Source organism: Acipenser ruthenus, chromosome 24 (assembly GCF_902713425.1).
Source record: "Acipenser ruthenus chromosome 24, fAciRut3.2 maternal haplotype, whole genome shotgun sequence".
Classification (NCBI taxonomy): domain Eukaryota; kingdom Metazoa; phylum Chordata; class Actinopteri; order Acipenseriformes; family Acipenseridae; genus Acipenser; species Acipenser ruthenus.
Window position 1 is genome coordinate 3,252,094 of NC_081212.1, and position 15,455 is coordinate 3,267,548.

Genomic DNA, 15,455 nt, shown 5'->3' on the forward strand with positions numbered 1-15,455 from the left:
ACGTTCCCTTTACCTACCCCCGCGGCAGTGACATATTTGACCTTCAGCAAACAAAACGTGCGATAGCCGAGAATCGCACAGGCATGATATTTAGGAATGAACATGCAAACCAGCCTGACCCTACATGAAGTCACGCACACTCTATTGAAATAATGCACACTGTGCCGACCTGTGCAAGCTCTTTAACTGTCTGGATATGTAACTGCAGCGTGGGAGAGGGGAAGCTGCGCAACCCAGCACTATCTTACACAATGCAATGCCTGCCAGGGCTGGACTGATCTTGTTTAACCAGTCGCACAAGAGACTGGGAGTGGAGTTTGACCCTTCCAGGAACGGTGACCTCTCTTCTATCCTTGTATGGGGAAGTATGGAAGCTGCAAATGCATCATGACCTCATATGTGGATGCAATCCCCATATAAAAGCAATGCACAACATTTTCAATGAAAAACATATTTAAACCCCCCCCCCCCCCCCCCAGCTGTTTTTAATATTTCATGCATGAAAGTTTAGCGTTAGCCGTTACCTTGCCTTGCCGATGGCTAGGTGCATCACAAAGCATCCCAGTAACTTCATTGGACCTTGCTGTCTTTCAGTTTCGAAAAAAATAAATCTTCAGTATCTGTTCGTTATCTGAAGACAAACAGACAACCTCTGGGGACCCGGTTTCTCTTTATCAGTGGTGTGCCTGCATGTTTGAAGTTTGCATACTCAAAGAGCTTCATACAATCAAGCAGCACAGATCGATACTCAGACTTGGCAGCTTTATCTTCTGTTGGGCTAATGATCCTGCAGTCTAAATATTGTGTCCGTTCGCATTGATCTGTGGAAGAAAGGTTACGATCCTGCCAGCCCCCCCCCCCACCCTCTCCCCCGAGATAAAACAGTTCAATGAGATCGCAGTAGCGAGATACACACACAAGGAACACATCACTGCTTACATACTGTGCACATGGATGACGTGTACAACGCTGTGGCATTTTAATTAGTGTCAGAACCATGCGAGTAAGAAATCCTGCCTGAGGACAGGCAACGTTGTGACAGACTGCATTTATACACCTGAATTTCTGATCAAAAAATAATACATTGAACAAGCAGCTAACAGAACACTATGTTGGCATCCATAGATACGTTTCAACTGGATTTATTAAGCTTGCATCATTCTTTGCAGAAGTTCAAAACAAAATAGTTAAAACCACAAGTGATAAAGCAGAGAGAAGCATTCCGAGCTGTTCATTTCTAGTGCTGAAATCATTTTACTCCCCACTCTGGAAATAGGACTTGTCTGTCATATCACTATTTTCAGCTGAATGTCCCCTTCCAGCAAAGTCCCGGGGAATAGTCTTAATGTAAAACATGTGTTCAATCAGGTGATAGGATAGGGATCTGCAAGGGTGGCGCTTGTTTTGGGCTACAAGAACACAGGGTTATTTTCCTGTGATAAAATCCAGGGTACAATCCTGCACCTGCTCAAGCAATGCAGAGCTTCACCCCCAAAGTCCTCAATGCCTCCAGTGAGTCTGATTCCACACCTGACCCCTTCCACGCTTCTCTACTCCCAGGATGGTTGTTTACTCACTGCAGGAGCCTACTGCCCCCCTTCTTCCTCCTCCTCCTCCTCCTCCTCCATCCCCTCTGCGTCCCCCTGCTCCTGGGCTGCCTTCTCCTCCTCTGGGTCTCCTGGGAGCTTCTCCATCACTGTCTGCAGGAGCTCCTCAATCTGCTCCTCTGTCAGCCTCTCCTCGCTCTCCTCCACCATCTGATTAGCAGGGAGGGAGACACACACAAGCACGCACGCACGCATGCACACACACACACACACACACACACAAGCATGTTAGCTGCATATCAGTAAGAAATCCCAGTTATAAAATACATGAATTGAAAATGTACATGTTGCTGTTTATCGGTTATGGGGTTTAGCATTAAACTTTTGCCCCAGAGAAAAGTTTCTTTGTAGAAGGAAGCCATTAAAAACAAAACAGTAAGAACAAAAACATAAAAAAACAACAACTTTAAGTTTGCATCTTTCTTTCCCTTTCATTCATTCTTTCAAATTGTTGAAACTACAGGATATTTCTCAGGTTAAACAGCAAGTCCAGGGCTGGCTGGCTGGCTGGTGACTTGTACTCTCCAATCCTGCTTTCAGAGACTGCAGAACTGCCACAGTGAACAGAGGAGAACGCCAACATTAAACAGGGATAAGAAACAGACATTAACACAGCCTGCAGTAATGACCAGGAACAGGACTCTCACACAGAGCCTCACAAGAGTCTCATCGATCTCCCTCGAGACATGCAGAATGTCTTGTACTGTAATCTGTCAATCCTGGCAAAGTGTGTGAAGAAGAGATGATCTCCTGCAGCTCTGGGATCGGGCTGAAATAAGCCACGCTCCTGTAATCGCCGACCTTTCGTTGAACTTGGAAAACGACTGGTCTGCAAATCATTTTGCATTTCACCGCTAATCCCAGAGGCCAACGGGGGGCTCATTATCAAGGCCCTGTATCCACTCGGGTGTTCCAGACTTCAGCTTTACAGCGAAACCCGCTTAGGACTGAATGTTTGTTGCTGTTTAAAAAGTTTACAGCTAATGAAATAATTCCAAATAAATCATGCACGTTGTGGACTTCCATTCGCTATGTAGGTCTGTGCAGTTTCGAAAGAAGCACCTGCGGTAACGTGGATTTCCATCTGGCCCTGTGTTGACGGCTGAAGTGTAATGCTGGCCCCAGGGATCAGCCTATTTGCAGACTCCCTGGTGCCTCAGCATGGCAACCGTCTGGAATGGGCTGGGTGGGGCGCTTCGCAGGGGTCATCAGGTGGGCACAGCACCTCGAAAACACTGGACAGTACTGCTGGCGTCCCAGCACCATCCCCCAGCCACCCAGCCCCGTTTACTTTCCTTACCCATCTATTCCTTATCACTGAGGCTAACTTCCTCCATCGCCTCCATAATCAGGCACACTAACTGAAACACACAGCTTTGCTCTGACCGGAGTGTGCGTCACGTGGTTCACTTGTTTGCCACGTTGCAGACAGCACGGTTTCGGTTTTGTTTTTCTTGTCTTTCTGCTCCACTGTAATGATTTCCCTGCGGTTGATGTGCCCTGGCGTGCCGGGCTATAGCTGCTGCCTGATGGGATTACTTTAAAGAGGAGGGTCCCTTGTCTTTTGTTAGCATCACCGATTACTGGGATGCTTTCCATCAGCGGGAAACATGGGCAACAAGATCTGAAGCATTAGGTACAAAAACCGATATGTCGTTTTGCTGTATTTGCTACTCAGTTATTTGCAGCTCTGGCAGATTTGGATGAGCAAATATCAAAGTCCAGACGCAGGAAACAGCAACTTGGTCGTGCTCACAGGCATAAATATTTATTTTGGCACCGGAAGAATACTTGACACAAATGAGAAATGACTAACAGGTTGTACACAAAATGACTGACACTCACAAAGACAAGATCACGATTAACCCCAATTACACCAGGAATGATTTTATACACAAATAAACTTAACGAACATGCATTCCAGTCACACTTTTTACAAGAACTGGACAGTATCCAGCAGTCCCATTGACTGAGACTTGAACCCACGGCTTTCCTCAGCACAGCACCTTACAGAACACTTCCCCTGTCATTACCCTTCACGCCACCAGAGGTCGCCAACCAACAAATTATTCACCGATTACTACAGCTGTACAGGGCTGTCGTGGGATGCTGAAATGGTTAAGCATTCTTATAAGGGTTAAAACACGCTTACCAGCTGGATCTCGACAGCAGTTTGGGGTCTGTGGTTCAGTAGTTGAAGTTTTTCAGCCCTTAAGAAACGAAAGGCAATAACAATAGTTTATATTAAAAGGTAAAATTATATTACTAAGCTAATAAAATCGGGTTATTTGTGCCGCTCAAAATAAAGCATGATTGGATTTATTTTTATATTGGCGGGGTTTTTTCTGTAACTAATAAAAACTAAAAGGCTTTCTAAAAATGTCCAGCAGAGACCTGCAAATGAAACTGAAATGTGCTTTAATGAGACACAGCGGGCTGGTTTGTTTTCATGGCGTCTCCGATGCCTGTCGGACTCCACGCGTGCGCCGGGATCCGCTTCCTCCCGGATTTTCTTATTATTTGAAGCGCACAACAGCTCTCGCACGTCGAAGGGGTTGCATTCTAAAGCAGGCAGGAGGTTTTCATTATTCAGAACTGGAATGTAATATTTCGTAATCCTGTGTGGCCTCGTCTGCACAGTATGGAATTACAGTACATCTAAAGCGCTACTTCTGCACTGCCCCGCACGCCACTTAAAAACTGCACTTACTTATCCAGAACGACTGGGGAACAAGACTGATTAATGACGGGAATCTTATTTAAAACACTTTGAAAATACCCGATCTGTTTTCTTCTTTATTTCAACACTAGCCTGAAATCAGACACTGGTGGATTATAATGACAATTAGGCACCGACACCACTGTTAATCCAGGCCCCAGTGAATTAACTAGAGTCACCTGGGACTGTCTGTTTAAATACCACGCAGGAGCTTTTCAATGGGAGGGGGGTATCGGTGCACAGCGGGGCTAGCTCTGACCTGGCTGTGCTGCAGCGCTCTGGGTCTGTCTGTTTAAATACCACGCAGGAGCTTTTCAATGGGAGGGGGGTATCGGTGCACAGCGGGGCTAGCTCTGACCTGGCTGTGCTGCAGCGCTCTGGGTCTGTCTGTTTAAATACCACGCAGGAGCTTTTCAATGGGAGGGGGGTATCGGTGCACAGCGGGGCTAGCTCTGACCTGGCTGTGCTGCAGCGCTACTTACTTTGTGAGCTTGTGTGGAATCATCTCAGTGAGAAAGTCTCTCACTATCTCTGGGGATTGGAGTTTACATGGCGTCTTAGACAGATACTTCAGAGTCTGGGAGGAAACAGAACGAGATGGCACATCACAGAACCGGATTATTTACATCCCATGGGATATGGATATATAGATAAATCTAGTATTTATTTATTTACATGGCAGATGCCTTTAGACGACTTACAGGTGTTACAGGGCAGCACAGGGCTACAATGCAAGATTTATATATAATACAGTATACTTTACAGTAAGTGCAAATAACACTACTAAAATACAATCTGAACTAGGATGCTGCCAGTTAGGCTTACAGCAAGTTAGATCTGCAATGACATCATAGCAGTGCAACAGTGGACGGATAGCGCATCAGCTGAGGATCCAGCAACGCATCCTGAGGTCAGGGAAGTCCAGTGTTTAGTAGGCAGGAGAGATAGATCAAGTGATGTCCAAACAGGTGGGTGTGGAGGAGGCAGTGGAAGGCAGTGCGAGACGGAGCAGTCCTGTATATATGTGTGTGTGTGTGCGCGTGCGTGCGTGTGTGTGTATTGAGGTTCGTGTGGTGTACGGTACAGACACACTGCTGCCTCACTCACCTCATACATGATGGTGTTCAGATTCTGCTGTCCAGTGCTGTTCTTATTCCTCAGCCCTTCCTTCCTCTGCTCTTTCAGGTCCGTCAGCAGCTGAAACACCTGCAAGAAACACAAGTCACAGTATGTGCAAATCTGAAAACGCACAAGCTCCCAGTGTAGAGGTAACAAGCTAAGGAGGGGTGTCTTATTAAACTCCTAGTAAAACCAGGCATGGGTCCAACTGCTGTGCAATGGGAGTCTGGCGCCCCTACCAGCCATCTCCTCATTGAAACATACCTCATAATTGCTGAGCATTGCCGTGTTCGTATCCTTCCTGAAAAAGTAAAAACAGCAATTATCATTTATGAAACACATAAAATGCTGCCTCTCCCTTTAAAAACAGGTGGCATTATTTATTAATACGCTATAACGTCGCTCTAAATAACTAAATAAATAAATAAATAAAAAGCCCGCACTACATGTTCGGAAGTGAAGTGCAAGAAGGACTGAAGATCAAATTCAAATGCATGGAGGTTCAAGAATAGGGTTAGCACCGTGCCGCGCAACAGGAGCGATGGTGACCAAACGTGTGTGCGTACTGCCGGGTAAACATGTCGCTTAAAATGCGCTGCCGCGTTCAAGAAATTTAGAACAAGAACAGCGAAAAAAAACACACTTCAGGGGGCTGTGTGTGCTGCACGCGTGCCGTTAACAAAATGCCTTGAAAAACTTCAAATGAAGAAAATGACTGTAAATGTCGGACTGAAACGCAGAAAAAGGGTCAATAATTAAACAAGAAAAACTTTTGTGAAAGGCTGCCGTGTGGAGCTGAAAAAAAATATCTTTATGAACTCCTGTAAACCTATGTTGTCTTTCGCTGGTCAAATCGTAGGTTGTAATTAGGAAGTGTAACGCTGAGGATAAATAAATAAATAAATAAATAAATAATGTATTGCAGTCACCAGCTGCACAGATAAACCCATTCAGCAGAATGGGACCAAATTCGTATCCAAGTTAGTATCAGTTTGTCGTCTTAATACGTTGCTGTTGCGTTTTAAGCAGTTAAATATGGTAGCAACCAATTTGCTCCTAAAGTGGCACCCAACAGCTGGAGGTTTGGAGTTTTTTTTTGGCCTAGGAGCCATTGAACAAAGAGAAAGTTTGTCTGGAGCTCTGAATTATTTGGCTCTGTCTGCTTTGTCAGAGACAGTGATCTGGCGCCACCGAGTGGCTATTTTCATTACTGCGTGGACCTGGTGTTTCTGTGTAGCGAATGCCCGGACTCTTCAGTGACGTATTGCGAGCGTTAAGGGTGCATCACCGTATTCATATTCAAGACTGCGATATGAAGAACGATGCCAGGAAATCACCGAGTAGAATAAAACGGTACACCGGTAGATAGAGGGGCTTTGAAACTGTTATTTCACAAAAATGAAATACGACAAAAAAATAAATATATAAACTACCGTTGTTAAGCATATCTATTGCAGTAAGGTGGAGTATTAACACGTTTTTTAAATCCATTCCTCTAACGTCAGCCTGTTGCAGCACGCCAAGACTTCTTTACATTAATACAGTAACATTGCAATGCTCCCTGGAGCCTGTATGCAGTGTGGTGACTGTGTACACACGCTAACAATACAGTTAACATGCAAAAACGCCTACCGTTCGTACTGCAAGACGTACGTGCTAAATCATCTATTTAATATCACAGCACACACACACACAAGTGCAGAGACACATTTAAAAACATAAATAAAATGATCTCACACTTCCATCCTGCCTCTCTCCGGCGTGTGTACCAGTTTTAAATTCCGGGTGTTCCTCTCTCTTGGTGTTCTTAAATTGGTTCCTATGTGAAACAATGTTGTTTTTTTATTTAAATTTTAATGACCGCATATCAATAAAGGAGTGTTTATTCCAGTCTCCTAGTGCTAATGATGTGTAATACCCAGGGACAGAACAACCCCTGAAAACAGCAGGACTTTGAACCGACCAACACGGTCTAATTAAGAAATGTCACCACTTTAAAGCGCGGTGATTGGTCAGTTGCTGGGCTCATGAATATTAATATGTTTCACAACGCCTGGGGTTCGCCGTTCTTTTCCTCGCGGGGCGGGGCCAAACTCACAAGGCGGGGCTAAGAGACTTCCCCCGTATAAAGAGTCAACCGAGAGGTTATGAATTCAATTATAGCAAACTTTCTCCGGGGGGTTGATTACAGTCAACAGCTTGCACAGGTATCACGGATATAATTTCATTAAAAAATGCGTAACAGGCTAAACACTTTCGACTAGCATCGAAAATCCGATAGTATAGACATGCGTTGTAATGCATTTCGCGTGTGATTCCTTCTATTCAGTGTTTTAATATGTTTGGTGCAACTGTTGGTTGCATTCCAGCACCTTGTTGCGTTTAGGGGACATGTAACTGATACATTACAGGAGCACGTTGCATGTAATCGTATTTTGAAAACGTATTAATATTGTCGTACTGGAAATATCTTTTTAACAGGATTCAATTCGCCCTTTTCTGGAAGACAGACGCGGTTACACCCAAGATCAACGCTAATGGCTTCGTCTGAGGTAGGACTTTGCTATGTTAACACAGCTGGGTGTGAGTACGGGTAATGCCGCTGTCATTTCAGTGTATACTGGATTGGATACTGTATAGAAAATAAAAACAAACATACAGGGGGTGATAGTTATGAAGGAGGAAGCATCTGGGATCTCTGCGCGGTGCAATGTTACACAGAGACGCTTTCATGTGTTAGATACACTGCTTTTTGAGGTTTGTCTGCTATTGCAACATATTGGACATTCTGCTCGTCACTGAATCACATTCGTCGACTTAGGAAGTATTTGGCAACTGTCTTTTTTTTTTTTCTTGCCCCTTTTTAAAATGATGCTGGCTGTGTCAGAAATCTTTAACTACCCGTTATTAACTGGTTATTTACTGTAGCCTATCTGTCTATCTATCTAGAACTGCAGTGTACAAAAATGAAAACAATGTACACAAAAGGTTAAATTATATATGTGTGTGTGTGTGTGTGCATAATTTCAGACAAAAGCCCTTCTATCTATCTAAAAAGATACAACAAATTTGAGTTTTGAAAAAAAAAAAAAAAACCTAGGATACTAAATTGAGTCTCCAAGAAGCTTATTAAATCCTGCTTTTATTTTTATCCTAACAAGGCAGCCTTGGTGTCTCTGGGTAGAAGGATACTCGATTACTTCATGAAGTCTGGTTTCCAGAACCCTGGTTAAACTCTGTTAACCCCTGGGGGGTGTCCCTGTGTTTTACTGAGCTGTGCTGTCTGTCTCTGGCAGGGAAACAAGCTGTGGGGTGGCAGGTTCGTGGGAGCGACGGACCCCATCATGGAGAAATTCAACGCCTCCATTCACTACGATAAGCGAATGTGGGCGGCCGATATTCAGGGGAGCAAGGCCTATGTAAAGGCTTTGGAGAAAGCTGGGCTGGTCACAAAGGCCGAAATGGAGCAGATTCTGGAAGGGATGGACAAGGTACTGTAACCGTTACTGTAGTGTTTGCTGTACAGCACACAGGCGATTCGAGGGGTAAAGGGGTAATGACCCAGGTTTTAACTAAGATCCTGGACCACGTTTTCCAGCCAGTTTATCCTGCCACTACACTTTCACACTCACTTCCTCTGCAGATGATAGCAGGACCCCTCCTGAGGGTGGCTTCCCAGTGCCTGCAGCACAGGACATGTGAACCTGTCTTGGGTCTTTGTTGGGAGCATGAGACAGTCCTGGCAGTGTCCTCTATCGTACACCATACCACAAAGCCGCGTGTAACCCACTCTGTCCTGCTGGCAACCCAGAGTCTGCTAGAACTGGCGAGGACACCCAGAGTGTAAAACACAAGCGAGGGTGTTTTCTGAATAAAGACCAGAGGGCTGTGAATTGGTTCATGTGACTGTGCTGCCAGTTTCTTTGTCTCCCTTGGCTTGGTGTCAGTGAGGCGCTAGAAAAGGCCCTGGCTACAGTGCAGATGTGACGGTGTTATGAGAGGCTGCTGGACGTGCTGCTGTGCTGGACTCCCATAGAAAAGTCCCTAATTTCAGCCTTTAATGAGAACATCATGTGCCTCGTTCTGTTGTGTGACTTTTTAATTCCCATTGGGAGTGAATATAAACAGTATTAAAGCTGACACTTTGCAGATGCATTAAATATTCCCTTCTAACAGATTTTTGAAGAATGGTCCAAAGGAGTTTTTGACATCAAAGCAGGTGATGAAGACATTCACACAGCCAATGAGCGGAGACTAAAGGTACAGGACTTTTGCTTTTATATCATTCAAATAATGTTCATGATCAAGTCTTGGCTATCTGTCTTTTAAATATGGTTATTGTCCAGTGCTGACATGGGATTTCAGTTTATTTACAAGGTTGTAGGACATTCAGACGCTGCAAATTCATAAGAGCATTACTGGGCATGAGGGCTCAGAGTGCCACCTTGTATGCCTCCTCTTCTCCATCGCCTGAGTATTTCTCTTGCTTTTCTGAATGATGATGTCTTGCTCTGTGTGTTTTAGGAGCTGATAGGAGAGGCAGCCGGTAAACTCCACACTGGTCGAAGCAGAAACGATCAGGTAAAGCTGTGCAGCTTCTCTCATCAGTCTGATGACAATTCTTGTCAATGGCAAACCTTTTGTCAGGTTAAAGGATCACAGGGCATGATCACCGCGTTTTTAGCGAGCTTGAATTAGAACTGACCAAACCAGTTTAGACATAGTAGGTACACAAATGCCACCTGCTGGACGTTTGTTGAACCGCATGAAACATTTTCTTGGATAGCGGTATGTAATCTGACGATCGCGAGTCCTAAGATTCTGTGTTTGTTTGATTCTTTTAGTGCAAGAAGCATGACACTGGAGTAAAAATAGCAACAGTGGAATATGAGCAACAGCTTCAGAGTTAATAATATAAGTGTGATCAGTGAAGTACTAAGAGGACCCCTCTATAATAAGCAACAGAACTGTATCCTGTTTGAAGCAGCTGTACAAGTTATCACTGGTAACCCGCTCCTGAGGGGATAGGATACAGGACATGAAACTGCCTCCCTCAGTGTGCCGCTCTAATTGTTTTAATTGGAACGGGGTAGTCCCATTAGCACGATTCATTCTCCTGATTGGTGCTTTAACCACAGAGCTTCCTTGTGATTGGCCCTGCAGGTTGTGACTGACATGAGGCTGTGGCTGCGTGATGGCATCTCCACGGTAACCGGCCACCTCCTGCAGCTCATCAACACCATGATGGAGCGGGCTGCTTCGTAAGTCACCTGCTTTCCCATTCATTGAATTATTTTGTGTTGATCTTGGTGCTCATGAAAGATGCCCTGTTGGCAGGACTTTAGAATGATCCTGATCAGACTGGGAGCAGTTCAGTCTCCATGTCTATCCAAAACCTTGCTTCTGCATGCAGGGTGGCATCACATGCCTAGTAGACTTTGCATGCACAGTCATGTATAGACACACCCACCCCAAAAAAAAAAAATGACAGAAACCAGTTTAACGTCAGTTCCCTTCACCTGTCTGTTTCTGTCTCTCTGCCAGGGAGATTGACATTCTGTTCCCCGGGTATACCCACATGCAGAGGGCCCAGCCAATCCGATGGAGCCACTGGATCCTCAGGTGGGTTTATTTTTTTTTTCCCCAGTGACGATGCGGCGCTGGGCAGGTTTTCAAAACCAGGCAAGACTGTTCAAGTAATGAATAGTCATGGTCTGTGGACAGAGATTCTCTCAAAGCAAGATGATCAAGCAGTTTACAAAACAGATTTCTTTTAGGGCTGTGGTTTGCTTTGGTATGCACTGAATCTTTTTTTTTTTTTATTTCCTTCTTCCTGGTAGTCAAAAAGCTTATGTTTGTTCTAAAAACAGCCATGTGTGGTTTCAGGTTCCAGCACTTGCTGCTGAGTCACAGTGTCATTCAAACAACTGCCACTGTGACACTGGATTCATTCTCTAGCACTGGAACTTAGAAGAACTGACTACGTTTCTGTGCTCCAGTGCAAGGTTTGCACAACTGAAATAGTTACGAAACTGAAACTGGTGTTTTAGTGTCTGTGGTATTTTCTTCCTCATCTCTTCTCCAGTGAAGCAATTCAGGGTGTTTTGATACTCCTGCTCTTAACTGCCTAAGAAGTATTTATCAGCAGGTACAGCAGTATAAATGCTCGGGTGAGAGGAAAACTCTCCTCCAGTCTGCTTTTTAAACGCTCACTGTGGAAGTTAATTGCCATTGATTAGTACTCAATTGTAAAGGTGAGAGAAGGACAGCTTTTCTTGTTTTGAAATCAACACATTAATGAATTGATTTTATTTAATATCAGTAAACGCTTCTTTAAAAAGGCAATTCCGAGTACGAGTGTCCGCAATGATTATTTTTTTGGCTGTGATGATGAACCTTGCATTGATGCAAACTGAATGAAAGTGTGTTTTTCGTGTTTTCAGCCACGCTGCTGCGCTGTGTCGAGATGCTGAGAAGCTGGAGGAAATGAGCCACAGAGTGAACATCCTTCCCTTGGGAAGGTACAGTATTACTCCCTGCCTCCACCTTTCAAATGTTTTACTAGGAAATCAAATACGGATTCTGAGGCGAACCTAAATGCGTTTTCAGCTTGTAACTGGCCGTCTATTACTGCTAGCAACCTAGAATACACGGATATGTGAACCTACTCTGTATCGCTAATGTACGGTGGAATGTAAAGTACAATGCAGCCTTTTTTCTTTCATTTATTTATTTTGAAATATAGCGGCGCGATTGCTGGCAATCCCTTCAACATTGACCGAGATCTTCTTCGGAAAGGTAAATGCAGATTTGTTAAAACTAATATTGATGCTGAACAGAGATTGAAGCAGCCTTGTGATTGCACATGACGTGAAGTGACTGCCGTAATCACACACACACACACACACAGGGCTTGTAAGACTGTGCGTTCACTGCATGCTTGTGTGGAACTGTAACTCCCTCCTGGGACGCCTTTGTAAACGAGCGGTTTGTATTTCATACGGCTTTTCCAGTGAATGCAATTTTAAATAAGTTAATAAATAAATGGCGAGAGGGGAAACAATCCAATTAACCACTGCCTCTCTCTTCCTGTGGATTACAGAGCTGCGCTTTGATGCCATTAGTCTGAACAGTATGGATGCCACCAGCGACCGGGACTTTGTTGGTATGTCTTTCTGATCGTGTCAACTTTTACGCAATTATCAAGCCATCAAGGGGTGGGGACAATTCCTTTCAATTCCAATCCCTTTTTAAAATCAATTCCATTTCCTTTCAAAGGAAAATGTTGTGTTATGAAATGCCTATTTTTAGAGTGTGTGGTGATCCAGACTTGTGCAATGTGCTCTGTGTGCGTTCCTTTCCTGATACGCCCCGTGCCTCTGCCTGCTTCTCAGCGGAGTTCCTGTTCTGGGCCTCCCTGTGTGTGACGCACCTCAGTAAGATGGCAGAAGACCTCATCATCTACAGCACCAAGGAGTTTGCCTTCGTGACTCTCTCCGACGCCTACAGGTAACGGCTCCTCCACAGGAGGCTGGAGCACAAGCTGCAGGATGAGTTTAAACGATAACTGGAAATGATGCATTCATTTAAATCGCTGCACTGGTGGTAAATCTGATATTTTATGTCCCGTGTATCTGTGTGGCACGTCAGCAGTGGATCATTAATTGAACATAAACGTTCTAGTTAAATCCCACATGCGACAGCAGAACGAAGTCTTTCCTCTTCGATAGATAGTACAAAGGCTGCCCGTCTGTTTTCCAGCACCGGGAGCAGTTTAATGCCTCAGAAGAAGAACCCAGACAGTTTGGAGCTGATCCGCAGTAAAGCAGGACGCCTGTTCGGCAGGGTAAGTATCTTGGAGTTCAGCATCTGAAAGGGCGTTCTCGTGTGTGTTTTATATATCTTCATTCCTTGTTTCTGTCTCTTTGGTTTTCTGTGAAGTGCTCGGGATTTCTGATGACTCTGAAAGGACTTCCAAGCACGTACAACAAAGACTTGCAGGTCTGGATCTCAAGCGGATTTTTATTTGATTCTTTTTATTGTGCAGTGCTGATGTGTAACTGTGTATTCTGCTACCTTTTCTCTGCAGGAAGACAAGGAGGCCATGTTTGACAGTTATGATACAGTGTGTGCCGTGCTGCAGGTCGCTACAGGCGTCATTTCCACCCTCAAGGTAAGGTGAAGAATGTTACTCACGGTATATTGCCTGTGCTTAGAGGTGCAATAATGAATCCTTTTGATCACCGTGGCTTTTATTTTGCAAGCTTCAATTAATCAGTGATCCATTAATCAATGACATGTGCCAGTAAAGAACTGTCACTTACTCTGATTTAAGGAACAGTGCAATATTATGCCTGATACCTACAAAGTGTTAGTGAGAGGGTCAGAGTTGTGATTGTTGCCAGAGGTTGAGTATCACCCTATTAGAAATTGAATAAATGGTATTGAATTAACAGCCTTGCATATTTCCTTATTGTCCCAATACTTTTGGTAATCTAGTGTTTGTATTACATTACTAACACAGGCATGCTTTTAGGTGTATCTAAGGCTTTTGTGAACAGTCTTTAGTTTTTCTCAATGCCTCTGTTCGTGTCGATACGTGTCCAGTATTTGATTAGGACGTTGTTTGCTTGTTTTTAATTTCCAGGTCAATCGCACTGCAATGGAAGCTGCCTTGAGCACAGACATGCTCGCTACAGATCTGGCGTATTATCTCGTCAGAAAAGGAGTGAGTATTTAAACTAGCAGAGCCCTAGCACTTGAAACCAGCAGCTGTGTGATAATATATATAAACTGTGTTACAGATTATTAAATAAGTCGTTTCCAGGTGTTTTGCTGGGATCTCAAGTCTGTGCTTTGTCTTCAATGCAGATGCCCTTTCGAGAAGCCCATGGTGCCTCAGGGAAGGCTGTTCATTTAGCTGAGACCAAAGGCATTCCTCTCAACCAGCTAACCCTGGAAGACTTAAAGACAATCAGGTTTGTATTTCACATGGCCGGCTCCTCTCAGCTAAGGATTTGAACCTCCTCAGTAAAACTGTTCTAAAAAAAGAGAACCCCAGTCAGGCAATCTCTGAAGACCAGTATCAGGACTTCCTTTGCGGTAGTCGTACAGTGTCGCCACGTCGCATTGGGGTTTGCAAATGTTGTGGTTTTAGAGGCTTTAACATGGTGTGCCGATACTCTTAATTGCCTTTTTAAGAAGTATTTACCAGCAGGTATTAAATAAATCCATTTAATGTGTTGATTTCAAAACAAGCCATGCTGTCCTTCCCCCACCTTTACAATCAAGTACTAATCAATGGCAATTCACTTCCATACTGAGGGTTTGACAGAACGGCACATTTATTATGGGGTGCTTTTAATGTGGTCTGTAAAGGATGTGCATGCTTACATACTGAACTGATTTGTTTTCTGTGTCTCCAGCCTCTTGTTTGAGAGCGATGTGTCTCTGGTGTGGAATTACACCAACAGTGTTGAACAGTACACCGCTCCGGGAGGCACAGCCGAGAGCAGTGTGAGAGCCCAGATCCAGCACATCCGAGACTGGCTCAAACCACGCAGGTCCTAGTCAAGGGGCTCCGGGACATGCTTTCAAAGAGTTTACGCCAGTCTTTAATAACTCCTGGTTTCTTGAAAATAAAAAAAACCTATTGATTTTGCAAAACTGAAGTTCTCTTAAGCACTCCCTAGTTGTTTGTTTCTCAGCTTTGTACATTTACTGTGGAATTTCCATCTTTCACAAAAGATGAGTTCATTCAAGCGGGAGTGAACGCTTTCAAAACGTGGCCCTTACCAAGGGTCAGTGTGTTCTAGAAAATAAAACACAATACAAACAAAAACGTGTTTCTGAAATGAAATTCTGTAAAAAAAAAAAAAAAAAAAAAAAGTGAATTAAAATGAATTTTGTAATTTTTGTTTTGTCCTCATTTCCTGAAATCCATTAGCCCTAACTGTAGTAAACACATTTGAAATTGTGTGTGTTTTTTTTTGTGTGTTTTTTTTAAACAT

The 15,455-nt window shown here is 44.0% G+C and overlaps 2 protein-coding genes across 3 annotated transcripts; one reads left to right on the plus strand and one right to left on the minus strand.

Annotated features, from left to right (window-relative positions):
• Window positions 1-1,126: 1,126 nt before the first annotated feature.
• On the minus strand, window positions 1,127-7,390 carry LOC117963295 (DNA-directed RNA polymerase III subunit RPC9-like). 2 transcript variants are annotated; one of them, XM_058998032.1, is made up of 6 exons: window positions 7,183-7,390; window positions 5,710-5,746; window positions 5,434-5,532; window positions 4,809-4,903; window positions 3,760-3,817; window positions 1,127-1,757 (listed from the first exon to the last, which is right to left on the minus strand). In XM_058998032.1, exons 1-6 carry the CDS (start codon window positions 7,188-7,190, stop codon window positions 1,587-1,589), a joined length of 468 nt encoding a protein of 155 aa, XP_058854015.1. In that variant the 5' UTR covers window positions 7,191-7,390; the 3' UTR covers window positions 1,127-1,586. The 2 variants fall into 2 exon arrangements, with proteins under 2 accessions (XP_058854015.1, XP_058854016.1); XM_058998033.1 differs by lacking the exon at window positions 7,183-7,390 and adding an exon at window positions 7,078-7,096.
• Window positions 7,391-7,528: 138 nt separating this feature from the next.
• Window positions 7,529-15,421, plus strand: LOC131700498 (argininosuccinate lyase-like). Its single transcript, XM_058998035.1, has 17 exons — window positions 7,529-7,652; window positions 7,927-7,997; window positions 8,742-8,936; window positions 9,622-9,705; window positions 9,970-10,026; window positions 10,609-10,706; window positions 10,990-11,067; window positions 11,889-11,966; window positions 12,191-12,243; window positions 12,548-12,610; window positions 12,840-12,954; window positions 13,207-13,291; window positions 13,387-13,446; window positions 13,535-13,618; window positions 14,093-14,173; window positions 14,317-14,423; window positions 14,871-15,421. The coding sequence occupies exons 2-17, from the start codon at window positions 7,983-7,985 to the stop codon at window positions 15,013-15,015; spliced, it is 1,398 nt and encodes a 465-aa protein (XP_058854018.1). The 5' UTR covers window positions 7,529-7,652; window positions 7,927-7,982; the 3' UTR covers window positions 15,016-15,421.
• The last annotated feature ends 34 nt before the right edge of the window (window positions 15,422-15,455 follow it).

Bases quoted from the DNA above. Each gene is read 5' to 3' on its own strand.
- LOC117963295 (XM_058998032.1), bottom strand. The intron at 5,533-5,709 runs GTATGTTTCAAT...TGTTTCTTGCAG, and splicing joins CAATGCTCAGCAATTATGAG to GTGTTTCAGCTGCTGACGGA. The intron at 3,818-4,808 runs GTAAGTAGCGCT...TCGTTTCTTAAG, and splicing joins ATTCCACACAAGCTCACAAA to GGCTGAAAAACTTCAACTAC.
- LOC131700498 (XM_058998035.1), top strand. The intron at 11,068-11,888 runs GTGGGTTTATTT...TCGTGTTTTCAG, and splicing joins TGGAGCCACTGGATCCTCAG to CCACGCTGCTGCGCTGTGTC. The intron at 13,619-14,092 runs GTAAGGTGAAGA...TTTAATTTCCAG, and splicing joins GCGTCATTTCCACCCTCAAG to GTCAATCGCACTGCAATGGA.